General features: G+C 38.2%; 2 protein-coding genes across 3 annotated transcripts in view; both read left to right on the plus strand.

Moving 5' to 3' along the window:
• TMX3 (thioredoxin related transmembrane protein 3) overlaps positions 1 to 27,473 on the plus strand; it is a 535,825-nt gene that overhangs the window by 384,497 nt on the left and 123,855 nt on the right. The window lies entirely within an intron of this gene.
• DSEL (dermatan sulfate epimerase like) lies at positions 6,117 to 12,812 on the plus strand. 2 transcript variants are annotated; one of them, XM_052704701.1, is made up of 2 exons: positions 6,117 to 6,262; positions 7,830 to 12,812. In XM_052704701.1, the coding sequence occupies exon 2, from the start codon at positions 7,869 to 7,871 to the stop codon at positions 11,517 to 11,519; it is 3,651 nt and encodes a 1,216-aa protein (XP_052560661.1). In that variant the 5' UTR covers positions 6,117 to 6,262; positions 7,830 to 7,868; the 3' UTR covers positions 11,520 to 12,812. The 2 variants fall into 2 exon arrangements, with proteins under 2 accessions (XP_052560661.1, XP_052560660.1); XM_052704700.1 differs by having other exon boundaries at positions 6,120 to 6,262; positions 6,831 to 12,812.

Below are 27,473 nucleotides of genomic sequence, written 5' to 3' on the forward strand. Positions count from 1 at the left end.
TAAAACTCTAAATATAAGCTTGTACATTAGTATAATGAATAGAACTACAATAAATATGCTTAGTTAAGATTTGTAGTTGTATTCTTTCACTATAGTGACTAATTTAGTATCTCCTTAATCATATAATTTGGAGACAAATGTGTAGATCATTATAGTTTTTATTTTCAGTCTTATGATTTAATTGCTACCCTGTAGGTTCTGCTTGTCCAGCACGAAGATTTTCCTCATGGGATGGGCCATATATTTAAAAATCTCTTTAAGCTAATTCTAATTTATGGGTGCTAACAAATAAGCATAATACATATTGCTAGTGGAAGGTGATCAGTGAAGGGGTACTGTTGATATAGGCCCAGATCGAAAGCTTACAAAGACAGGAGAAAGAAATAAAGCTATGTGCGTCACTGAATTTTCAGCAGTGACTGACAATATGAGGATTGCAAAGTTACAGCTGATATATCTCTGCTAAAATAAAACATCCTGGATTTGCTATATCAAAACCAAAGGATAGGTAGGTCCCTATGCATTGATTCTCCATGCATGACCTCAATTTGTAATCCACATGTAAAACATCACAGCAATATTATATAAAACTTATTTGTCTCACTAAATTCTGATGTTAAGCTCTCTGCACTACAGAAACATATATTTGATCATTCACATGTCTGGTGAATATATCACGTTTCTTCAAAGCTTAATGCCACCCGAAATGTGCTTTTATTTTATTTTGCTTGTTTGTTTGAGGGGGTGGCAAGAATTTATTTAATATTAAGAGTTTCTGAAATGTCCGGACACTCGGGCAAGGAAAAGACAAGTCCTTCCTCCTTCAGTCTTTTGGTTCTGTTAACGTTAATTTGCCAACCTACTCTATTTAAATAAGGCATCATTTAAGGATTACAAAACAGCCATACAATCAGCAAGCCTTGAATACTCCAACGATTCCATAAATACAACATTGTTGGCAATAATTTCTACAGTTGATGACAAGTTTCCATGGTGAAAAATGTGCACCAGTCTAACTCTGCACAGATGTTGTTCCAGTTAATGTGATTCCTTAAAATTTTGCACTGCATTGTGCTGATCTGCTGTTGGGAATCATCCTGAGGTCTCACTGCTGTATACAGTGTCATTCTTCACATATTTAAACCACTTCCACTAAAGGCTGTTTGATAAAAAACATCACTAAAGTAAGTATAAACAGTTTCATTTACTTCATATGCAATGTCTGAGATAGTTATGAATGGACTTAAAATTACTCCTCTAAACAGCTGGCATTTGTAAAATGCAGTTTCATAATCTACTTAAGCTGGCCTAAAACAGCGTAGCTCTGTTGTGTCTGTATGAGCAAAAATGTAGCAACAAGGCTGCCAACTCCTGGAACACAAACGGGCTGGCAGGAGCACACAGCTGGAAGAGGAGTGCAGAACTTTTGGCAGTAGCACCGTCCTGCATCTCTTTGCTGACAGTGACACCAGGCTGGAGTGATGCTCTGTCTTGCAGTGCTGGAGAATTCCAACTGAAAGAAGATACTGCAATACGGAAAAACAACAAACCCATCACCACCATCAGAAATGGTAACTTTCCTTCTTTCTGTTCTGCTTGTTAATAATAAGCAGAGCTATGTTATTTTTTTAGTGTTAATAAAATCAGGATATTCATGGGTTCATTTATTTATTTATTTGTTTGTTTGTTGCTTGCTTGCTTGCGTTTTTTTTTGTTGTTGCTTTTGCTTAGTTACAACTGTTAAGTAAATATGAAAAATTGAACATGAGCCATCAGTGGGCACTTGCATCCTGAACTGCATCAAAAGAGGGGTGGCCAGAATGGGGAGGGAGGTGATTATTCCCCTTAGTCTTCCCTCATGAGGTCCCATCTGGAGTACTGTGTCCAGGCCTGCAGCATTCAGCACAGGGTGTGGAACTTTGCAGCAGATCCAAAGGGCCACAAAGATGATGAGAGGGCTGGAGCATCTCTACTATGAAAAAAGGTTGAGGGAGTAGGGCTTGTTTACCTTAACCAAGGCTCCAGGGAGATCTCACTGTGGCCTTCCAGTATTTGAAAGGAGCTTTGTATGCCGGAGAGGGACCAGATAGTGATAGAACAAGGAGGAGACAACAGAGATAGAACAAAAATGAACGGAACTAATAGAGAGGAGATTTCTGTTAGATGTTAGGAGAAGTTCTTTACTCAGAGGGTGGTGAGGCACTGACACAGGCTGTCCAGAGAAACTGTGAATGTTTGTTCCATAGAGGCACTCAAGATCAGGTTGGATGGGTCCCTGGGCAGCCAGATCTGGTAGGATCATGGCAGGAGGGCTGGAACTGGATAGTCTTAAAAGTTCCTTCCAATCTAAGCTATTATCTGACTCAATGACTCTATGAAATGCATTTTAATATTAACAGAATTAAAAATGACCTGTTAGAGCAGTACCACCACATGCTGTCTTGCTCCTCTGTGTGTGTGTGTGATCTACAGTCTGTTTCCCATTTACTCAGTCAAATCCCAAAACATTGGAATTTAGATGTGTTAACTGTTTATACAGTTTACATTCATAAATTTTCATCAGCAACTTCAGATTTCTCCCTCCAAAAATGCCTGGTTAGTCGGTACTGTAGCTTTTAATTATGTTTCAGCTATGTGTGGTTACACAGAGAGAAAGAGAACTTGGATTTAGTAAAAGTCAGTGTCACAGGCTGAGACAGATATGAGGAACCGATCCCTGTCCTGGAAAGGCACTTCATTCCAATATCCATTTGCTGGAGAATGTGTGAGCTATGACAGGGAGTTCTCCTTTCTGATACAGTTAATACATTTATGCATGTATGTTTCTCTGTGTGATTATATTAATGAAAATTAACATGATTTTGACTTTAAATTTAGGAGTTTATGTACTTTTGCTACTTGAGGAATTAGGTAGAAGTTTCAAGAGTCCACCATTACCACACATTTTATTATCTCAGTTCAGATCCTACCTATACTACTTAGCTCTTTTCATGTATACACATCAAATTTTCATATTTGAACTTTCGTATTGTTATTCTTTGACAATGCCAAATATTTACTTGCAATCCAGCCAATTATCCTACTCTTCATTCATCTGTTAGCACTTGGCCTGGAGTCAGGCAAGATAGTAGCACTAGCATTTACAAGATCACTCAAATGGTTGCTTGTAGTATCCATGCAAAATGCAATCCCTGTATCAGTACACTAGAGCATATCTCCAACAATGATCCAATGTTATATCTAGAAATGACAGCAAGGTCACTTCCCCATGTGTCAAAACCAATTTTTTTGGTAGATATTTGATTTTTTTTTTTTTTTCATGATAAGAATGACAGTCATTCTTCACAGATGAAGAATATTTGAAATTTCATGAATATACTGCAAAGAATATACTGCAATTTGGTGCCAGGTGCTCAGTGTTTCCACTAAACAAGAACAACAAGAAGTAATTTGCTTTCACAATTAACAATTGTTCTGAATGTAACCCTGATTTTACTGCTCACTCCTCAAACGGTACTACGCAACCAGCTATAGCAGAATGCTTTTTCAGCCTCATTTCATGGAAAAGAAGGTTACAACTCATGATCACTATTCGTAATTACCTTAAACCAGTTCCTCTGAAGTTTAGTCCACTTAATTGTTTCTCTTGGATTCATGAGTTGCTGCTTTGTGTTTCTTTTTTTTTTTTTCCCCCCTCTATCCTTCTGTTGTAGTGTAGTAATTATGTGTGTCTGCTGTCTATTGGAAATTGCTAACAGAAAAAAATATCTGAATATTAGTTGCAACACATTCGTTATTTTCTCATGATATTTCTCTGTCTCTCATTATGTTACCCTCAAAGCACCTGCCCAAAAAGCTGGAAGGTTCTCAGTTGAACATTCCCACAAAGTACTGAGTGACTATGGGAGGCTCTTCATTTACGGCTGCTCCCAAGCTTTCAGACATCCTGTAAAACTAAGGAACACAGTGAAAGCTGAACTTTGAAAATGGAAGCAGTAAAGTCATTTCTGTATATATAAATGATTCTAATTATGTAACAGCCAGAGTCCCCTGCAAGTTTATCAGGCAAGAGTGCTTTCCTGCTATCCCAACAGTAAAGGAATTGTTCTTTTTCTTTTGAAAAAGATAGAAAGTAAGAAGGTTTCACTTGATGAAATTATACTTTGTTAATGATATTCTTGCTTTGCCATTTTTTTAAGCAGAAAATTAGTCTTAATTTTTCTGCTAATGCAACATCTCTGACTATGTGAAAGAGATTCAACAGAAAAAAAATCACATGCCTTACAAATGCCTTCACTGCCTTTTTAAGAATACTCTGTCAAAATGGTATCATTTCTGAATATACAGGGCAGTCAGTAATTTATTTTTTTCATGTTTCTCCATAAGTATCACACTGAAATTCAATGCTGTTAATGTGAAAAATCTCAGCATAGATGCCACAGATAAGGGATCTTGGGAGAGCTTTAGTATGGTTTTAATCTAAGAAAGGTCCCCCACGTGTTCTGCTCCTTGGGATTACTTGACAATTTACAGAAGTCATTCTCTGAGACTTAATGTATTGCAGAATGGGTCAGCCTTGGAGGGAGAAGAAGAAAAAAACAACAAAAACCGTAACAGATACAATGCAAGATATAATGGGAGCAAAGGGAAAAAGGGTTTTGATGATTCCACTTGTAGTGTGTCTCAATGTTTCTACTATCTTAAAGAGGAAAGCAGACTCTTGCTAATTTAGTTTAACCTTTCCTCTCCTCCTGTAATAACTTCCTCAGTAGTTAGCATGAAATGGCAGAATGTTTGCTGTTTCAAGTTCAGGGAAATATATGCTGATCTTTGGTCATTATGTAAATTCCTTCTGATGGAAGCATAAGACCCAGGCAATAATCAGTAGTTTTTCCTCCTAAGCAAAGGTCATGTCTAAAGGATTAGGATGACGTCAGATGTAGTTTATAACCAATGTGCGCAATTTAATAATGCAGTCATTCTAAGATGCTGTCTGTGGTGCAAGGAAACAGAATTGGCATCCATGATGCGTGACCATTCCATATTCATTTCAAAACAGAAAAGGCAGTTGCACTTTTAAGTATTTCTTAATTTGCTTAATTTATAGCTAAGACTTTGCAGGAAGAAAAGTTAAGAATCCAGGTTATGCCTTGGAAGAAGCAGTGAAGCAGAAGTTCTTGGGTTAACGAAAGCACACATGCTTTGAAGTACGGTTTACAAACCCAGTAATTGGAAACATATTAAACATATCACTTCTCCTAGAAAGTACAGCCTACCGGAGCAGGGCTGGCACGGCACTGGGCGGATGACACAGCCCGAAGGTTCGGCAGGCCGCCACCAGCAGCGCGAGGAGCGCTGCGAGCCCGACAGCGGCGTTATCGCTCCGAAGCGCGGGCACCAAGGAGCGCTGCCCATCAGAATCTGCGGGCCCCACACCGTGAGTTGCGAAGCAAAGGTTTGCTACGTACCACTACGGCTTTATGCCGTACTTCAGAAGCCTTCTGCTCAAGCTGAAGGAGAGCCATTTTAGCGTCTGGCATAAAATAAACAGTCTGTGCCGGGAGGTACTTGCAAAACGCGGGACCCCTCCAACAGGCGGATGCTGCGCATCTCCGTGCTTCCTGAGGCACTTTTACGCATTTATTTCTCCCTCATAAAGTTGCGAGCTGCACATCAGACGGCTCCCCCCGCCCTCCTACCCACCTGCTCCCCCCAACCCGAGCCCTCCCTCCCCGCGGACTCGGGGGAGCCGCCCGGCCCCGCCTCCCCCCCACCATCCGCCGCTCCCGGGCCCAGCCCCCCCGCTCGGGCCCCGGCCCTGCCCCCCGCGCTCCGCTCTGCCGGCAGCCCGGTAGGGGCGGCGGTGGCATCGCGGTGGCGCGGGGCTGGGCTGGGCGCGGCGGCAGCCTCACGCAGTCGCAGGGAAGAGAGCGGTCAGGAGCGCCGGCGGAGCCGGGGTGCGCTCGCCGCGGAGGGCCGGCGGATTCCTGCTCCGCGGGAGGGCTCCGCCGAGCGCGCCGCCTTCCAGCCGCAGTGACATCCCCGCCGCTCCGCTTGATCGCCGGCGGCCCGCCGCTCCCCGCAGCGCTCCGCGAGCCGCCGGAGGAGGGTCAGCCCCGAAGTTGCGGCCAGTCCGGGTGAAAAGTAGCGGCGAGGCGGAAACGGGCCGCGGCCGAGCCGAGAGGGGAACGGTGCAGCGCCTCGCCACGGTGCGGTGGCTGGCTCGGCGCCTCGGCCCCCGCCCACACGGACAGCGCCGCGGGTAAGTCGGGCTGAAGCCGCGCGGGGGCAGACGCGAGGAGCCGGGCCGAACGGGGCGCCCGTACCCGCCGCCCAAACTTGCTCAAGTTGTGCGGCCCCGGGGCGGCGGCGCGGCCCGGCCGGCTCCGGGCGCCCTCTGCTGGCCACGGCGTGGCGCAGCGGGCGGCCGTGGGGCTGTGGCGGTCAGGGGCGATCGGCTCCCGGCGGGCATCCCGGCCCCGCAGTGGTTTGTTGGGGATGCGAGCTCCGCTGGCTTTTGGTGGTGTGTTCTCGGTGTCGTTTATTGGGTAGCTTGTGGCAGCATGACGGGAAAATGTGCCCTAAGTCTTGGGAGTCGCGGAGGGAAAGGTGGAATAACGAGAGTTGAGGTCACCAGTGTGAATTTCCATTTTGACAAAGAGAAATGTGAAATTTTGAAAATGCCCCTTTTTAATTAAATTTCTTTGGGAAAAGAGAAAAAATGCATTAACCCTCAACTTCCCTGAAAACATTATCAGTTCCCTGTGACTGAATAGTCTGTGTTCTGACACCTGCATAGCTTCAGAGAACTTCTGTTTGTGTTTCCACAGAAAGAACCAACATGCAAAAAGGAAGGAAAACCAAAACTGCTCTTTTGGCAGAAAAGCATTGGCTTTCAGCTCCTTTCATATGTTTTTGTTTTGCTTCGTAATGGGAGGAGCAGGATTCTTTGAATCATTGAGTCAAAATTTGGGCAGCATTGGCTGAAGATGAGATGAAAGAAGACTTGAATATATGTCGATACTCCCTGACTGTTAATTCAGACAAACTTTTTACTAACGGAGGGGAATAGTGGTTAAATGCACCACGGACTCATTTAAAGGAGCTGATGAATGATTTCTGCCCTTTTTCTTTTTTCTTTTTTTCTTTTTTTTTTTTTTTTCCTCACTCTCCCACGAGTCCTAAGAAAAATAAAGAATGTGTATACAAACTGAGATAAGGGGAAGGCTGAAGAAAGTAGCTTCCATTTTTGAATCTTTTTCAAGTGCTGTAAATTCCTTAAATAATTAAATTCACCACATTGTTTTGAATAAATTATATATATTTTTTGTGATCAGTGGTTTTTTTTTTGTTTTGTTTTGCTTTTGTTTTTGTATTTTTTTTCTGTTTTATTTTTTTGGTCAGTTCTAGAAGTGGAATTTGACCTGATTGAAAACTTTAACACAGAAAACGTGTGGCTCTGATTCCTGTTTTCAAAAGGAGATTTTCAAGTTACCAAGAGATAGCATTCCAGTTTCTTCTTGTGTCTTGTCATCCTGTGTTTGTATGCATATCTTGGAGATTTTACTTCTTCCCTGGTTTTAGTATACATGCTGTGGTGTTGTATTTGAGAAAAGTGTGAACAGAAGGCACCTGAGATTTAATTTCTTGGCAGATTCGTTGACTCGTTATTCCAGTGTCATAGTTCACATTACAAGTAATCTGAGTAACTGTTAGAATGTGCAGTAAAACTAAGTCTTTTGTCTTAAGAAAAAAAAAAAAAGCCTTAAGATGTTCATGTTTATACTGACTGGATCAAAGCTTGATATCTGAATGTTATGTTTTGTTAGGAAATGCATGCCGGGGGAAGAGGAGCTGCTTAATGGATCATGGCTCTGATGCTTACAGGGCATACCTTATTTCTAGCATTAATGATGTTTGCTGTCTTCACTTTTGAAGAATCTGTAAGCAATTACTCTGATTGGGTGACTTTTATGGAAAATATAGATCAATATGAGAAAGAGAAACTTGGTAGCCTTGGTGCTGAGCAGAAGCTGAAAAAAGCAGTTCTTCATCCAAGCTTGTATTTCGATGCTGAAGATGTCCATGTGTTGAGGCAGAAAGCTCACACAAGCCATTCACATATATTCAGAACCATCAGGAGTGCAGTGATGGTTATGTTATCCAACCCATTGTACTACCTACCTCCACCCAAACATGTTGATTTTGCTGCAAAGTGGAATGAGGTTTATGGTAACAATCTGCCACCTCTAGCGTTTTATTGTTTGCTTTGCCCTGAAGATAAAGCTGCACTGGATTTTACTGTGGAGTATATGGACAGAATGGCTGCTTACAAGAACTGGTTGGTTGAGAGCGCGCCTGGTGATGAAGTCCCACTTGGCCACTCCCTAACAGGATTTGCCACTGCTTATGACTTCCTCTATAATTCACTGGAAAATGTGAGAAGACAAAAATACCTGGAGAAGATACGGTCTGCAAGCAAGGAAATGTTTGAGTACTCAAAGGTTCGTTCCTGGGGAAAGCAGCTTCTTCACAATCACCAAGCAACCAACATGCTCGCTTTGCTTACTGGAGCTTTAGTGACTGGTGTGGACAATGGATCTCAGGCAAATATTTGGAAACACACTGTTGTTGATGTGATGGAGAAAACAATGTTTCTGCTCAGTCACGTTGTAGATGGGTCTCTGGACGAGGGAGTAGCTTATGGGAGTTACACTGCTAAGTCAATAACACAGTATGTTTTCCTGGCACAGCGACACTTTGGTATTAACAACTTGGAAAATAATTGGCTCAAAATGCACTTTTGGTTTTATTATGCCACCCTATTACCAGGCTTTCAAAGGACTGTGGGTGTAGCAGATTCTAATTACAATTGGTTTTATGGTCCTGAGAGCCAGCTGGTTTTCTTGGATAAGTTTGTCCTGAAGAATGGAGCTGGCAACTGGCTGGCACAGCAAATTAGAAAACACAGACCCAAAGATGGACCAATGGTGCCATCCACTGCACAGCGGTGGAGCACTCTGCACACCGAGTTTATATGGTACTCTGCTGAAATCACTCCTCAACCACCTCCTGACTACGGCACTGCTAAAATGCACGTGTTTCCTAACTGGGGAGTTGTTACTTATGGGGCTGGATTGCCAAGCAGTCAGACAAACACGTTTGTGTCCTTCAAGTCTGGAAAGCTTGGTGGACGAGCTGTTTATGATATCGTCCACTTTCAACCATATGCCTGGATTGATGGATGGAGAAGTTTTAATCCTGGACATGAGCATCCTGATCAGAACTCTTTCACTTTTGCTCCCAATGGGCAGGTGTTTGTATCTGAGGCTCTCTATGGACCTAAACTCAGCCATCTGAACAATGTCTTGGTGTTTGCCCCATCTCCTACGAGCCAGTGCAATCAGCCTTGGGAGGGACAGCTTGGTGAATGTGCCCAGTGGCTGAAGTGGATTGGTCATGAGGTTGGAGACTCAACCGGGGAAATTATAACAGCCTCCCAATCTGAGGACATGATGTTTGTGAGTGGAGAGGCAGTGTCTGCTTATACATCAGCAATGAAATTGAAAAGTGTGTATCGCATTTTGCTGCTTTTAAATTCTCAGACCTTGTTAGTAGTAGACCACATCGAGAAGGAGGCAGACTCTCCTGTTAATTCAGTCAGTGCCTTTTTTCATAATCTTGACATTGATTTTAAATATATACCTTATAAATTTAAGAACAACTACAATGGAGCTATGATGGATGTGTGGGATGCCCACTACAAGATGTTTTGGTTTGATCATCATGGGAGTAGTCCTGTTGCTAGGATACAAGAGGCAGAACAAGCTGCTGAATTCAAAAAGCGATGGACTCAGTTTGTAAATGTTACCTTTCCGATGAAAAGCACTCTTACAAGGATTGTTTACCTTTTCTATGGCCCTTATGTCAATGTTTCTAACTGCAGACTCATTGATAATGTAAAGTCTGGATTTCAGATATCACTTAGTGTCAACAGCACCGAAAATACTGTTTCTGTTGTGACTGATCATCAGAATTTAAAGGCCAGGTTTGATTACTTGGGATTTGGTGGTTTTGCCAAAGTTGTTCATGAAAACAAAGTGACTAAGTTTGGTCTAGGTACTGAATCCATGGAAAAATTGATTAAAAATAATAGGGCAGTTTTGCCATTTGGATTCAAAGTGAACATAATTGCAGGGTTAATTTTAGGTGTTAGTTTAGTCATACTGGCCTTTCAGTGGCGGTTTTACATATCCTTCGGTAAAATGTTGCGTTGGATCCTGATACTGGTTATTGCACTGTGGCTTATTGAACTGGTTGATGTATGGAGCATGTGTACTCAGCCAATCTGTGCAAAATGGAGCAGTGACTTGACAAGGCTAGAACACGATGAAGGCAATAAAGCCAAACAATTAGAAGGGACTCCCATTGTTTTTCCAGATGTTATAATTACTTCACTTCCCGCTTCTGGTGCAGAAATTTTAAAACAGCTGTTCTTTAACAGCAGTGACTTCCTATATATGAGGATACCTACAGCCTATCTAGAAATTCCTGAGAGCGAATTTGAAATTGATTCTTTTGTAGATCCGTGTGAATGGAAGGCTTCTGATGTTCAGAATGGGCATTTCCATCTTCTCAAGGGGTGGCTCCAGTCTCTAGTTCGAGACACAAAATTACATTTACAAAACATTCAGTTATATGAAGCCAGCAGAAGTAAAATTACTCAGCATTCTACCATAAGCAAGGACAAAAAGAAAAGATCCAAAAAGAGAGAATCTCTGTCGGAGCAAAGAAGTAGGGCAAGAGCGAGTCAAGATAAAGATGCTGAATATATTAGGGAATTGAGGAGACACCTTGTTTATTATCCTAATGCACGACCTGTGCTTAGTTTAAGTAGTGGGAGCTGGACGTTAAAGCTTCCCTTCTTTCAGGAAATCCTAGGACCATCAATGAGAGCATTATATGTAGTAAGAGACCCACGGGCATGGATATATTCAATGCTGTACAAAAATAAGCCAAGCCTTTACTCTTTGAAAAAGGTACCACAGAGCTTAGCTGCGATGTTTAAACGGGAAAATGGTAAAGGAAAATGTAGTATCAATGAAGGCTATGCCTTTGAATACGAATCATTAAGAAAAGAATTTGCAAACTCTAATTCAAATGCTGTTTCTGTGTTGTCCCATTTATGGCTAGCAAACACAGCAGCAGCACTGAGAATAAATGGAGACTTGCTGCCAACAAATTATCTGATGGTCAAGTTTGAAGATATTGTGAGCTTTCCTCAGAAGACAGCTGAAACAATTTTTGCCTTTCTTGGTATTCCTCTTCCTCCTGCTAGCTTAAACCAAATATTATTTGCCACTTCCACCAGTCTTTTCTATCTTCCTTATGAGGGGGAAATTTCACCAAGTAGCATTCATGCCTGGAAGAGAAACATGCCCAAGAAAGAAATTAAACTGATTGAAGATACCTGTTTTTCTCTAATGGAACACTTAGGATACCCAAAGTTTGTAGAATAAATGCTGCTGGTCAGCAGGAATTTGCACTAGTCATCTCTGACTCCCAATTTGTGGATAAATATTAGAGAAGTTTGTTTATTCTTGTAAAATGTGTACAGTCTGCTACTTTCAGAGAAATTATTTTAAGAAAAATATAGTTGTTCTTGAAGGTGTGATTTTTGTTATTATTATTTTTAAACTTGTAACTGCTTTTGCTGCCTTTGGAAAAGAAAAGAAAATTGGAAAAAAAAAAAAAAAAAAAAAAAAAAAAGGCTGTGTGAACCTTTATGGAACTACCAGCTGAGGACTCTATAGCTCAGGGGATAAGTAATAGAATATGGAGCTTTTTACCTCCAGCTCACCAGTTTTACTCCAGTCCAGGTGGTTAGTTCCCAGAAGTACTTACTATCTGATGTCTGTGTGATGGCTTATATAAATTAAACTGGTGGTATTGGCCCAGCTCCCAGTGATGATAATTAACCCCTTCTGACAGGTTTGCTGAAACATTCTGTCTCACTGATCACTACAGTGGTGCAAAATAAATGTAAAAATAAAAGTAAGCTGAGGTGTAAGGCTGTTGAGCACCCCTTCAGTGGGTGAAAACAGCCAGAACATTTGAGTGAGTTTAGTTCCTTATCTGTGACCTCAGCTGACATGGATATTAAATATAATTATATGATATGGTTTCTTCAGCTCAGAGGTATGGCACTTGTATTGGGTTTTGTGCTTTGACTAAAGAGAAGACTTTGTTCTCCACTCCTGATAATACAGTATCTTTCATGAACCTGAAGTAAACCACCTGGAGAAAAGGAAATTGGACAAAAATCTAAGAAGACAAGAAGATATCCTCAACTGTCAGTTAAATGTGTAGTTTGACCTGCCTCAACCTGAATCAATTTTGAGGGTTGTTGGCATCTTGGCACCACATGCTGCTTTATCCTATACTTCTTGCCTAAGAAGTTCTATAAGGATCTTCTTGAATGAGACTTTTCCACTCTTTTTTTGTAAAGCATTTCTCTGATGATTCTTGTGCATAATTTCACTGAGGCCAGTGCAAATATTTGATGTCAGTGTCAGTGGTCTGTTGTTACTGTCTGCATAAAATGGAAATCTAAGATTTAGAAAATCTTAAATAAATCTCCAGGTCTGCGTTGCTGAGGGGTTTGCTTTTCTGTATGATATGTTTCTGAAGAACAACCATTGTTAATCTCAGGTCTCCCCTCAGAGAATGGAGAAATCTGAAACTCATTTCACTCTCAGCCACCTCATGTTTGAGTAATTCACTGCAGTAAAATATCTCAAAATATCTCAAAAGTTGCCTGTTAATGTTTGCTGTTTTTTTTGTTTTTTGTTTTTTGTTTTTTTAATCATGACGTTTCTTTTACATGGTGCAGTAATGCAGTATTGGTTTGGAAACAGATAGGCTTGATTGGACAAATGTTTATTCATCACAACTTGCTTTCTTCTTGAGTCACAGTCTTTGTTTAGCACATCCCCATTAAGAAAAAGTTTAATTTCCTAAGGATTTTTTTTTTTAATGTATGTAAACAGTAAATGTCTGCAGATGTGTAAAACAGATCACAAAGGGACATCTATTTCCTTTACCATTTGTTTTCTATTACGTATGGAATTCTCTTGAAATATGCTTCCATTGGTTTGTGGGAGCTGAGTTCAGAGCTTTGGATTATTATACTGAAATATGTGTGTAGATATCATTAATTTGGATGATAACCATTAGATAAAATCAAAAGTTTAGTGAGTATTTTTGTACAGAATACAGATACCCTTTCTGATTTATAAAATATAAATGTGTTCTTGCCTTTCCTTTCAGGCTTAGTGCTGTGTCCCTGTCTTACCCCACTATCTTGTTCTGCTCTTACATACATATCATATTCTTTGGAGCATGTAGTGATGTCTCATCATGACCTAGATAGAAGTAATTCTTTCTCTTCCAATCATTTGTATGTTGAAATGGGTCTCTAGCACGATAATCCCACTGATATTTTGGAATCTCACTAACCTTAACTTAACTGCCATTTACTAGCAGCAGCTGCTGTTTTTTCCCTCCTTCAGTTCTGGGTCTCATCCCTGACTGGCTGGATGTCAAGTTAAAGGAAATATTAAACAAGCTTATATATACTGACACACTAGTGAAACTTTGATTTCCTACTATCATTTTCTTAAATTGGCTTTTCTCTGAATCCATTTTTAATTGTATGTTTAAAAAAAAAAAAAAAAAAAAAACTATTATTATCCGTACCATTTTTGTGCTTGACAGAATAAGTTTCAGCATTTGCCTTGTATTTTCTAGGGTGATTTACACTCTAGAATTGGAACAAACAAACAAACAAAAATTTGTCAAATGTTTAAAAGCACCTGCAGGTAAGAACTAAGGATGACTGTGTATTTTTGAAAGTAAAAAGAGACCTTTAAATCCATTCTTGAAGTGTCATGATAGCCTATAAGCCTACTTCTTATTTGTTTTTGAGGAGTTCGGGTGGAGAGGATAATCTCTCAGGAAGGTCATTCATGCTTCCTTTGGAATACAGGTTATCTCAGGCATTTATGTTCATAATACATACCATTGCTGTCATTTCTTTATTTTAGGAGTTATTTCTTTCCTCTACTTTACAGGATCAAAGAATGCATAATATATTATTCAGATTTGGATGCAGAGTGTGTTCGTTGTACACATTTAATAAGATAAGAGAACTGTGTTCTCTATTTTTGGATCGTGTTGTGAGGGCAAATGTATTAAAATAATTATGGTAAAATATGTAGAGGGAAAGGCAGTGTCTTTGATAACAACAGGGTAGGAATACCTGGGGCATGTCAACTCTCGAGTTGTTAATAAAAAAAATGTATTTTTTCAGTTTTAGATGATACACTGCTTAAGAACTTCCCTGAAGTTAGTACCAGACAGGAGTTAACTCAGCCATGGAGTTGACTGTGTATTGAAATTGTGGCCTTGTAACTGCATGAATGGCAACATGAGCCTATGAAACATGCATATGGTAGAAGAGAATACCTATTCAAATCTTGAGACTTTGCAAAATAAGTGTCAGTTACAGCATCCATTTTATTTATGAATAAAGTTTACGGTAGTGATATGATATACTGTGAAGGTCTGGTGATAAATAAATAAACTTATTTTAGTTTCTAGGTTTTTAGTCTCAATTAAAGCATAAATTTTAATTTTAAATCTGTGCTGATCTCAAATCAGATTGATTATTAAACAAACTTCTTTCCGTATACAAGCATTCCTGTAGTCTTATGTGGCTTTGTGTATGAAGAACATGAATGCAATTTTATAATCTGAAATGATTCTGTGGGTGTACGGTTATCCTTAAAATTCTTTTCAGTCACTTGCAACAAGAGGAGAAATGGATGGAGACTTTAGTCTCATACTTCTCCATATATTATAGCTCCAGAATTTCAGTGACAGTTGAGAATTAATGTCAGACTTCTTTTGAAAAGCATGTCTATTTAAGTGTGCTGAATTGATGAGTGTTGTAGTGTTTTCAGTTACAATTCAAGAAAACACTCATGATAATAGTCTCAATATTTTATCTTAACTTTACTATTTTTTTCTCCCTGGTTAAATGGTGATAATTGTTTGTACTGTATTGCAGGTTGAACTCTCCAGTTAGGAGAGAGCTACAATTTTGACATAAATTAAACAGGATGACTTTACTTAAATGTGTATCTCAGAATCTCCTTTGGAAGCCTAAGGAAAATAAACAACAAGGGATATATTTCAACTGTTTACATACGTTGTAACTAAGTAACATTGGCCTTGGGACCAACGCACATGGGTCTTGTCTATTCAGAGTTCTATCAAACTGCATATCTGTAGTCTCTGAACACACTTAAATGCTTTTATTGTCCCAGTGAAGGATTTTCCAAGAGCAAAATCTGTGAAGATGTGTCTCAGTTTCATGGGCAGATTGATTCCCTTCTCCCTCTTAGCATGCAACTTGCATTCAGCTCTTCACCAAAATTTATGTTTGAACAGTTAGTTTGCAGGATCCAGGGTTGAGTTGCTGGACAAGATCCTCAGTTCTATGTAAAATGTACAACACAACTCGTTTGTCACTGAAATACTATTATGGTAGTGTTAAAATGCAAACCAAAAGTGTACTTCAGGTTTCATAAATTTATTAATAACTACTTTATGAAGTATGGATCTGACTTATTTTTCTAACCATAAAAATTGTTTCATTTGCAGTTTGGACTGATGTGACTGTCTTGGTTCTGCTTGACAGTTATTTCTAGTGTTAGTCTTGGTGGTATTATTTCTTTGACAAACATCATATATATATAATATGGAATGCAATAGTATATTTGCTCAATAAAATGGAAGTTCACAGTTCACAGTTAAGAATAAAAATATGGTACATCCATGTTTTTTTAAGTTAAAAAGATTAGGAAAAGGCCCATATGTTGGAGTCTATGTGTAGGTATATTTTATAACTAGAATATGTAGTATTTATTTTACGGGACTTAGAAGTAATTTATCTTTTTTTTCTTTATTTACATAAAATTATTTCTTTTAAGAGGATAAGTACAGGATCCTAACATTTCTATGATGAGGACATCATAATGATTCCTTTTTTTTTTTTTTTTTTTTTTTTTTTTTTCCCCTGAACTTCATTTTAGGTTTGGTTCAGAGTAAAGCCTTTTTTTAAATCCAAACATGAAGGGACTCTCTTCTGAATTGACATTCTGTCTGAAATCTCTTGTAGTCTCGGATTCCATTTCATTGAATTTCTGTACGGAACATCATTTAATACAAGATCAAATCTCTAAATTCTAAGCTATTCAGATCTGGACCATAAGTAGAATGGTGCCTTGCTGACCTCAGTGAATGTTTTGACATGACTTCAACAAGGCCAAAATAACTATCCTAAATATTTATTTCTGGAAGGAACTATGCAACATTTATTCACTAAATGTCTCTAAATCATTCTTTATTACAGAGACAATATTGGCTGCTTTCAAAATGTAAAGGATTATTTGTCTTTGGAATTTTTCCATCTCATGTAAATAAATTTTACTTTCTGGAGAATTATCATCTACCTTGCCTGAATATTTCAAAACATCAGAAATGTAATACTCAAGGCCAGGGTGGATGGTGCCATGTGCAACTTGGCTCCTACAACAGGAGTTTTGGAACTAGATTATTGTTAAGGTCCCTTCAAAGACAAGTGATTCTTTGATTCTATCATTCAAATGATCAAGCAAAATTACTTAATATTAGAAGAGAAAATTAAATTCATTTTAACAGTATGAAAAATTGTGTTGTAACCATAATCAAAGCTACTCACGTTATTCTTATAAGCTCATTAAAGTAGATAAAGAAACAAATGTATTCAAATAATATGTGAAACAGGGTTTCAAATATCTGGACTTGGATTTCTTTAGTCAGGAAAAAAATTGCTAATATAATAATATTCACTATTTTCGCTATTTTCTGTGTTGTCAGAAAATATTTCAGAGTGGGAAAGTACTGTTTCACATTACTAAAATAATACTATTTTAAATCAAACTATACATCTCTTAGAGCTAACAATATGCTAGGATTTATATGTAATGTAAGAAGAAGTGTGACTTTATTCACACCTGTCTAAACAGAAAATAATTTCTGAAAGATTTTTCATTTCTCTGATAAAACCTAAACACTTAGTTTATTCTTTTTACTGAGGAAGATACTGTTGTTTTTTTAAAAACATGACCCAAATTAATCTGATGCTACATTAGGTAATTTAACTGTGGGTCTAAATGAGGAGTTTTGCTACTCTAGAATCAATGTATAATTAGTGTCACCTTCAGAAGGTAATCAGACACTACTTTCTGTAAATCCTCAAAAGCTGTTGTTGATTAAATTCTTTACTTTAGCTGCCTGCTGAAAGATCTCAAGTAAAATAGGGTTAATTTAGGTTTAAATGTGTATGATCTTACTTCTAAGTAGATTTCTGCATCTGAGCATTCCTAGTGCATACACTGTCCACAGAAAATTTTATGAAATATTTCACATTTAGGGTATCACAAAGCTTTGTGATACAGCCACAGAATCACAGCCACAGAAAGATTCAATTCAAGAGTGACCTATGGAGGTCACCTGATTCAATCCCCCTGCTCAAACAGAGGAACCCAAAGTAGATTGCCCAGGACCACGTCCAAATAGCTTTTGCAGATCTCGAAGGAGACCCCACAGCCTCTCTGGGCAACCTGTGCCATTGCTCCATCACTTTCTGATGTTCAGATAATAATCAGAGAATAATAGTATCATAGAATGGTTAGGATTTTATGAACATTTAAATATCATCTAATTCTAACATCCCTGCACTTTCATTAGATCATGTTCCTCTAAGTCCCTTGCAACATGTCCATGAACACTGCCAGAGATCCACAACTTCTCTGGGCAACCTGTTACAATTTCTAACCACCCCTATAGTAAATAATTTATTTCTAGTATCTCATCTAAATTTACCTTCTTTAATTTTGAAACCATTAGTCCTTGGCCTATCACTGCACACCTTGGTGAAGAGTCTCTCCTCATCTTTAAGTACTGGAAGACTGAGATGCCTTCAGAGACTTGTCTAGGCTAAACAACTTGTTTGGTGTTTCTGTGATTTCTGTGAAATAAGAAAGTGATAGCTGTAAAGTTTAAATTCATTTCATTGACCCAACAGTACTGAAATTAAGTAAGCAGGAGCTCAACCAGTCTGAATGTCTTTAGCATGTGGTCTGCATTGGTACATCATTTTTCCTTGAGTTACAGATGCACTCCTTCAAAAATAGATACCTCAAATGTATGTCCTTGTTATGCTGATAAATAGAAATGTTTCCTGGGTTATAGACATCATAGATCCTACTGAACATGCTAATGGATTTTACATTAGTGCATCATATTAATCATAATTTCTGGATTTGAGTGCTCCTTATATTTTGCATTCAAACAACAGCAAATACGTATATATTAGTTTTAAAACAATGTGCCATTCAATTGGTACCACCAAATGATTGTGAAGTTACCTAAAATATTTACCTGGGAGACAAATGTATCAGAAATGAATTCTTTTCATATCAAAATGAGAATTCTGACTCTTAAACCAAGGATATCAAAGCACAGTATAACATCTCACCTTGCTGTTATGTGGCTGTCTTTTTTGATGGGATGCAAGTTCCTAATTGGGCTCTGTCTTCAGGCAGTAGGAAAACATGATGAAATGCCAGTTTGTATTGTGCCTCAAGAGAAGGATTAGTCAACAGAGTAAACTAGAGCTTTTCATTGGGTGCATTTTAGTATTTACAAAAACTACATTGTAAATAGATTTTTGTGCTCACAGGGCATACTTCAAGCTGTAGAAAGAGTTACCCCTTCATCAGAAGATTTTGCTGAGATTTTTGTGCCATATTTTTTCCTTCTGACAGCACAGCAGAGCAAAAGAAGGAAAGGATACGTGGTAATACGTCCATGCAATGAAATGACCCTGGGGGTATCACCTTTGCTGTGCAGCCACAAATACAAATTATAGGAAACCTTCTGCTTCTTCCTAGGATATGGAGAAAATCTTCTACTTGTGTACACATTGCAGGCTCAGAAATGAGAAGTTTTTTATTAAGAAAACAAAAACACAAACAACAACAACAACAAAACGCCACAACATACAAAAACTTAAAATTAATTTTATTCTCATGTGATATGTGAAGTAATTGCCTTGACTGATTGAAATTGCTCAAATGTGGAATAAAGTACTGTAACAGAAAAGATCATTTCCTAGAATGTAAGAAGTGCTTTTCAGCTCATCAGGCCACATGTACCTGACACAGCACAACTTGAAGGCAGACAAATAAATTGATATATTGGATTTGTGAACAGTATTCACTGCTGGTTCAGAGTGATAAGCTGTGTCTAGGGTCAGCCCCAAAACTAGCTGCTGATTAAGACAATGAGCAAGGGGAGTGCTGTTCTGTGGACTCTTGAGAAGGCTGAACTCCACTCCTTTAATTTCCTATGCTAGTGAATGCTGTAAATTTCTGTCTTAAACAATTTGATTCTGAACTAATGCAGTATGCCAATGCACGTCCAAAATATGGTTTGTAGAAGTCTGAAGTTCAGGACTTAGGTATGAGGTAGGAAGTACATAGTGCCAGTGAAAATGCAGTGGCAGTTCAAGGTAAGCAACAGGAAGGAAAAGGAAGAAAATAGGAATAGCCCCTACAGGACTGGAAATTCCAGCCATCTGCAAGGAGGCAGAAGTGAAGCATGTTACGTCTGCTGTTAATTTTTATAATGATACCACTTCTGTAAATGAGCTACTACATAATGTAGCTATATTTCGAGGTTCCTGTAGAGGAGAACAACATGATTGGTTCTGTAGGAAAAAAAGAAGAAAAAAAGCTCTGGTTTCTCTGCACAAAGCTTTGGTTGAATGTCATTATGGGAACTGCTGAATTGTAGAGTTTTTGTTGTTTGTTTGTTGTTTATTTGTGGGTTGTTTTTTTTTTTTTGGTGTGTGTTTTTTTTTTTTTTACATTTGCAGAGTATACCTTAAAAAGCCAGAATCACCTTCTTGTTTAAAAATGACTCCAAATGTAGGCAGGGAGCATATTTCCTAAATGTCTGATACTCTATTCCTGTACATTAGCACAGTCTCATTGAAGATCTTGAAGCTGAGCAGCTGAGGATTCTCCCTGCAGAATAAATGTTGGTGCGGAACGGAGACTTCATCACGATAACAGGACAGCACAGAATCGGGAAGGTGGTACCAGAAGATAGCTGCTGCAAAACAAGCCTGCACCGTGCATTATGCCCCTCCCTCCTTCCCCAACCCCCATCCCTTCTTCCTTTCTGTAGCTGTGAGAGGAACACTGCCCACAGCCCCATTATAACAGGGGAAAGTGATCTCTTTAAAGATTTAACCTCTTCCATTTTCTCTGTTTTGGCTTCTGTTCAGTTAGATAAATAAATAAGAGTTCTCATTTGTGTTTTATAATCAGCCTGCAATCAGTAACACATACTGGCACTTGAACTACATTCTGCTTTGTTCTGTTACAAAGCAGTGTGGCAATTCCTGTTCTGATAATAAATAAAGAAGGATTTGAATCTGTATTTAAAAGCTGTATTTAAAAGCTGTGCAAGAACTAGCTGGATACCTATTTATGTGATCTGAGTGTTTAGCTGTGAATGTTGAGTAGTACCTATTGGCAGCAACATAGATCACATAGGTTTAATGTACTGAAAGACAGGCCAAGTCGTTGCTAGGCTTTATATTTATATCTCTCTTTGAAAATCTGATTCAATTCATAATGATGAGGGATTTTTGTGTAGCATACCTATTGTGGTTTTGTGAGGAAATGACTCTTTTAAATCACATCTGTACCTACGTGAAGAACCCCATGATAGCATACTCCTGGGGCTGTTTTCTATTCAGGGTGCATTTGCATGAGCTGTGAATGTACAGGTCCAGGTTTATCATACGACTACATCATGTACCCAAATCCTGAAACTTGGTACGTAACCCAGATCTGATAATGTTATATCCTGAAAAGCCTTGCCAACAGGATTTTGTTCTACAGAGTATAAGAGGAAGGGATGATACCTACACTGCTTTCAAATGGTAAAACCATTAAGTCCCCAGTGGTTTCAGCTGTCACATTTAATGATTTTGAATTTCAGCTCTGAATTCAAAATAATATCCCTGGATTCCAAAACAGTGCAAGTGAAAACAGAGTAAAGATTTAAAACTGATATCATTGAAGTTGATTGCCACTCTATATGTTAAAAAGTAAAGGCAAGGTAGTTGGGTAAGTAGCTGTTTATTCTAATTGATTTGCTTCCTTGTTTCTTCTAAAGTGCACAGCAGTTCATGCTACTGCTGCATGAATGCACAATGCTACTTGTGTTTCTGTATAGGCAAGTAGAATGAATTGGAAGATCTAGTTATATAAGATCAACAGGGAGATTAGTTTTTATTTTAAGAAATGTAATACAAAGAATGGACAAGTAAATCAGACAAAAAATAACACAAATAAAAAATCCTGAAATTGCTGTAAGTTTTCAAGACAGATAAAAGAATAGAATAATTAACCAAACCTTCAGGGGAACCTTATCTGCTCCAGGGTGGGCACACTGCAGCACAGCAGAGAATGGTGGCACATGGAGGCTTCCTGCATCAGGAAAACCCCTGGGAAGGCAGAGATCCCTCTGATTGCTCAGAGAGAGGCTGACAGGACACGCATGGCCCCAAGAGTACAGCAGTCACTGCCTACACATACAGAGGTGGCCCCGGGGAGGGCCGCAGCTAAGGGCACGCATTAAGGGAAGTAGAGTGCTGTCACTGCTCCTTCCAGCAGTAGTTGTAACCCACTCACAAGGAGCTCCAGTCATGGCACCCATTTGGCAGAAAGCAGTGTGTCCTCTCTGTCCTCCATGGCCTATCCAGCCACAGGAATTAACACAGCTACCCAGACAGAGCTCCTGAGGAAACATACAGCCATCCACATCTCAGGCTGCAGAGTGTGCCTGAGCTGTCTGTTGTGTCTGATGACAACATACACTGGATGTGCTCAGAGCAGAGGAGAGGGGCAGATCAGAGGAGCTGAGGGAAGGTCTGATGGTGGCTGCAGCTCCTCACAGGGAGCAGAGGGTACCTGAGCTCTGCTCTCTGTGACAGTGACAGGGCCCGAGGGAACGGCATGGAGCTGTGTCAGGGGAGAGCAGCTGGGGGTTGGGGACAGGTACTTCAACAGAAGGTGGCCCAGGGTGGTGCTCTGGAACAGGTTCCCCAGGACAGTGGTCATGGTCCAAACTGCCAACATTCAAGGAGTGTTTGAACAATGCTCTCAGATAAAAGGTTTGAATTTTGGACGATCCTTTCTGGAGTCTGTGTTGGACTCAGTGATCCTTGTGGCTCCCTTCCAATTTGGGATATTCTATGATTTGCTTGCACAGAACATGTGCTTCTTGCTGATGTGGAAAAGATTTACTCTTCAGTGAGAGCCAAGGTGGTATCAAAAAAACACTCTTTCTATATATAAAGGCAAGCAGTTGTTTAAGCATATTATGTAGCTCTTACTGAAGACAAATACAATTTTCCACTGGATAAAAAGGAACGAAGAGACAGTTTAAGGTTATGAGAAAGTAAAAAGCTGTAGTTGATGAAGGTGAAGGACTATTTAATTTAGTGTGCTGCTTCCATTAGTTGCCTTATGTTGACAATTAGAGAAGAATGGGATACAGTAAAGTGGGATTCTTTGTCTGATCCCTTTCCCAGTCTCAAGACTGAGCTAGATGTGAATTTTATCTATTTAGCAAATCTAAGTGGATTTTTCAGTCTTTCCTTGAGTCCACATAAAATTTAGAATCTATCATGGCAAAGAGTCCAACGAGGCAGTTATTCCTCACTTTAAATGCCATCTTTTAATGTTTTTTTGTTTCTGTTTTTTTTGTTTGTTTGTTTGTTTCTGTTTTTTTTTTTTTTTTTTTTTTTTTCCCATGGCTCCTGTCACATCTTTTCCAAGCTGAAAAGTCTCTTCCTTTATTTAGTCCTTTGCTTTGAAAGTATTGCATTCCTGTAATTATCTTTGCTTCCCTTTTCTGATTTTGTTTTGTTTTGCTTATTATTTATTATTTATTTGTTATTATTATTATTATTATCATACCTAAGAGTATGAGAGCTATGCATAACATTGAATATGTGGGCAAACATGGATTTTGATGGTAACATTATGTCTCTCTTTTGTATTCTGAATTAGGTTGCCTTTAGTAGTGGAAGCTGGTGTTAATCACATGTCTAATCACATTTTTAAGGTATTTCTACAACTGAAATTTTGCACTTTCTGATTCTCAGAGAGATTCTGAAGTTCTCTTTTCTGCTTAGCACAAAAGTGATATAAATGTGATCATGTTAACTGTGTATTTTCAAGTCATAGATAAATGCTTCAGACATTGCTTTACAAAGCAAGGCTTCTATTTTAAAAGAATGGTCAAATAAACACAACAGTAATACTTAGGAAAATTAAGCTTGTTTTTTTGGTTTTTTTTTTTTTCTTTTTTTCTTAGAATAGAAACTTGCTACTAGATTTCAGTTTAATCACAGAGAAGAATGGATGAATCTTCAAGATGAAATAGCCACAGAATATCTAATAAGCTGATACAAGTACAAACAGAGCAGTCTGTCCTTGTTTTGAAAGTTAATGCAATTTAGGATTCAAAGTCAGTTGTATATTTCTGAATTTTTTACCAAACTTATTAATCTGCACAAGATGTTGCCTGTTATATTCGAAAGTAGAATCAACCTGGGATTTTGCATTGAATTGCACAAAAAGATAAGCAGCAAATAACCTTTTTCTAAAAGATACATGTCCTTTTCGTTACTCTCAAAAGGATTTGGATTCAGTCAGGGCAAAGAAGAAATACTGAAAAACCCAGAAAAAATGTGGGATTGGAATAAACAGAAAAGTCAAGAGAGGTGCTGTGTGGGTAGCACTCTCTCAGCAAACTCTGTAAGTGTGATTCTTTGCTTTATGCTTGGCACTGACCAACTTTTCCTCCCACACAGGTTGAAGTATAGAGATGTTGAATTTCTACTGTGAAATTGTGGTATATGGACGATGTATGCCTATATCTGAAAGAATTATATCACTCCCAATATGGACCTTCTAGCATGAAAGTCTGGAGTAAGGATTGCTATCATAAGTGTCCCTTCACAGTATATTGGGAAGTACATTTTCAGGGTGAAAACAGCAATAAAACAGCCATCTTCCAGGGTGCAATGAGTTTTCTCTGTGATGTAGATAGAGAGAAAGGATGAATTTTTTAGTTACCGAAGATATTGAAAAAAACATCCTGCGTCTCCAGAGGTGATGGAAACAATGGAATTGATTTGGGGGAAATTAACTTGGAAAGAATGGACAGAAGGAGAGAAAGAACACAGTGAAAGGCCTTAAACTCAGGAGGAGGGAGGGATGCTAAAATGTCATATTTACCATAAAGAAAAAGCATCATCATATCTGACCTTTGCCTCATGAACACTGGGATATCTTTTTGGAGAGATGTAATGCCCTCTCTTTTATAGAGCTCCAGCCTTCCTAGTTGCTTTCTGCAGCATTTTGCTGTCCCAGGAAGATCTTAGTGAGTCCCAAAGTACATTTGGTACACTATATTATCCATTGTCTTCCTCACTCAGTACATGTAAAAATCTATGGGTACTTCTGGGTATGTCTCATAGGTTTCAGTCTCTACTTCCTAGCACCCTATTTATAAAGGAGTTGATTTTGCTCCATGTTATTCCTTCAAGATCTTCAGAAGTGGAGGTTGTCAATAGATGCTCAATTTTTGTTGACAGTTTCAGGAGGTAGTATAAAAATCTGAGATAATTTACTAATTTTCAGTAAGAGTAATCTGCTTAGTGTGCTGAAATGCAACATTAAGAAAAAAATATATAATTTTTATTCTTCTAACATTTGTGAAATCATATGGACTTACAGTTGAGAGCTGGTTTCTTCAATCTTCTGCACTGAGTAGTGTTTCATTCTGTTGCAGTCCCTATTTTGTTCATTTCAGAAAATTTAAATTCTTAAGGAGTTGTATGAATTATTTTTAGGTCTGAAACGGTTGCCATACTAAATTGGGTAGAAAAAAATGAAATGTCTTGCTCTGAGCCAATTTTCTGCATTCATTTTAACTTACGCATACTCAAAGAAGTGTAAAAGTTAACACTTTCTTACTGAAAAATAGCTACTGATTTTCAGCATAGCATACAAACATGCCTCCTTTTTGGGTGGTTTTTTTTTTTTTTTTTTTTTTTTTTTTTTTTTTTTTTCACAGTACTTGATAAACTATACCGTGCATCTCAGATGCACAAATCAGACTTTAATAAAATCTAACATCAGAAATGCTTGTGGTATTTTTACACTGAGTAATAATTACCTTCTGTATTTTATTACATTTTGAAGCATTTGAATCTTCCTTGTCAGAAGAATTGTCTTTGTCATCTGGGCTGACAGACAATTCTGAGACCTTATGAAACCACAGCAAATGAGGTTTCTTTCTTTCTTTTCTTTTCTTTTTTTTTTTTTTCCTCTCCAAAAACGATTTTGAATCAGAGCCAATTGTTTTTTTTGTTGTTTTTGTTGTTGTTGTTGTTATTGTTTTAAATACTGGTGCATAATTGTATGTGCAAATTCATGATAGCTTCCTTAGCACTTAGTAATATTTCAAAGGTATTCTTTTCCACATGCTCTTAAAAATTATTCTGAAACATGGTTTCAAATATTTAAGAAAGATTAGTGAGGTACTGTGTTTCATTTCTGAACTCTTTCAGGAAAGTGTTACAACACATAATACTATGTATAGAGAGTCATCACACTAGCTTCAGTTGAATAACTAAATAACAAAGTCAGCATTTTTCAAATAAGGATACTTTTAGTTTAAATGGACCTCTTTTCCCATTTACAAGCTTGAAAGAGACAGAATGATCACTACGCTATGACATTCCGGTGTATTTATCATTCACTGCCAGTGTTGGAGGATCATTCTTCCTTGTCTGGTCCCATGAGCCAGGTACTAAAAGATTTTGATCTGACCTTCGTAGGAACATGAATTCAGTTACTGTAGATCTATTTGATTTTATATTCAACATCGGGGTGATTTGGATAGAAAGTGAAAAACACTGCTGGGAAAGCTTTTGTGTATATTCTTAATGAGGAAAATAAGTATCTGATTATCTACTTTGCTTAATTGAGTTGAGATTATAATTGCTCAAGTTTTCATTCCTGACTGCTTTTGTAATAGGAATTGTGCTGTGTGCTTAAATGTCCTTTCCTTTACAGGGTGCATTATTCTAGTTTTATGGTGGATTAAAATTTTATATTTGCTCATCATGTTATTTTCATAAGAAATACTAAGATTCTAGAATAAAATCTGCAGGCAGGGCTATGAATGGTTAAAAGAAAAGGATATTTATTACGGAAAAAAAGGATATGTATATTGAAAGTTATAAGGTTGGCAACCAAAGTCAGAAGAATGTTTATCCTCTCAAAGGGTAACTGCTACAGTTTAATAGTAGGTAGCACATAGAAAAGAACTATTATAAAAGTTTGCTGGATACTTTTGTTTCCTAAAAGACAATAAAATAAAAATAAAAAATGACAGAGAAAGAAAGTTGAAAAAGTGTTTTAAAGGTAACAAATTGTACAACAAGGAAAATAGGAACTGTTCTGTTTAAACCTAAATGAATTCAGTTGACTTGTGACCTTCTAACAGAGCCCAAGTTTGGTTCATGGGCTTCCTATTTTGGGTAACTCATATGTTTGACAAATAGCTGCAATTGGTACTTAGAAATAAAAAACAAATGCTGCAGTGAATAGAGATAGTGAATTATACTTAAATAGTGGTACTACAATTGCACTAAAAATGAATTAAGATGTTACAGTGAATCCTGTTATGAGATTGTATTAGGAAGTTATGATTGTATGGGCATGAAATGTGTCCGTATGTAGAACCAAAAGAAATCTGAAGTTAAAAACTAAACCTTAACTAAAAAAGTTCATTGTTTAGCTGTATGTTTGTGTAATTGTTCAATATAAAAAAATAAAGCACAAATCCCGCCCGAGTTAAAAGTCCTCCCAGGTTATAAAGTAACCTGTAAGTTCAGGAAAATAGGACAAACTGTTACGTGAGGAAAAACTATTATGTGAATGTCTAATATGTATTGCTGTATCTTCTACTGGAGCAGTTACTGGCAGTAATGGCTGCAGATGCTGCACTAGGTGGGCAGAACACTTATAGGTTCCATAATTTTTGTTGCAGTGTTTCTTTGTTTTCTATTTTTAAAGACATTTGATACTTCCCTTTCCAATGTTAGATATTGCCCCTATGTATGGATTTTTGAAGTGTTTAAAATAAACAATTCTCCTGGGACAGATATTTTCTTCAAACATATTTTATTGTGTTTCTTGGGCACA

This window comes from Tympanuchus pallidicinctus, unplaced genomic scaffold (genome assembly GCF_026119805.1).
Source record: "Tympanuchus pallidicinctus isolate F22 unplaced genomic scaffold, pur_lepc_1.0 scaffold5, whole genome shotgun sequence".
Classification (NCBI taxonomy): Eukaryota; Metazoa; Chordata; class Aves; order Galliformes; family Phasianidae; genus Tympanuchus; species Tympanuchus pallidicinctus.

Bases quoted from the DNA above. Each gene is read 5' to 3' on its own strand.
- DSEL (XM_052704701.1), top strand. From the start codon at position 7,869: ATGGCTCTGATGCTTACAGGGCATACCTTATTTCTAGCATTAATGATG.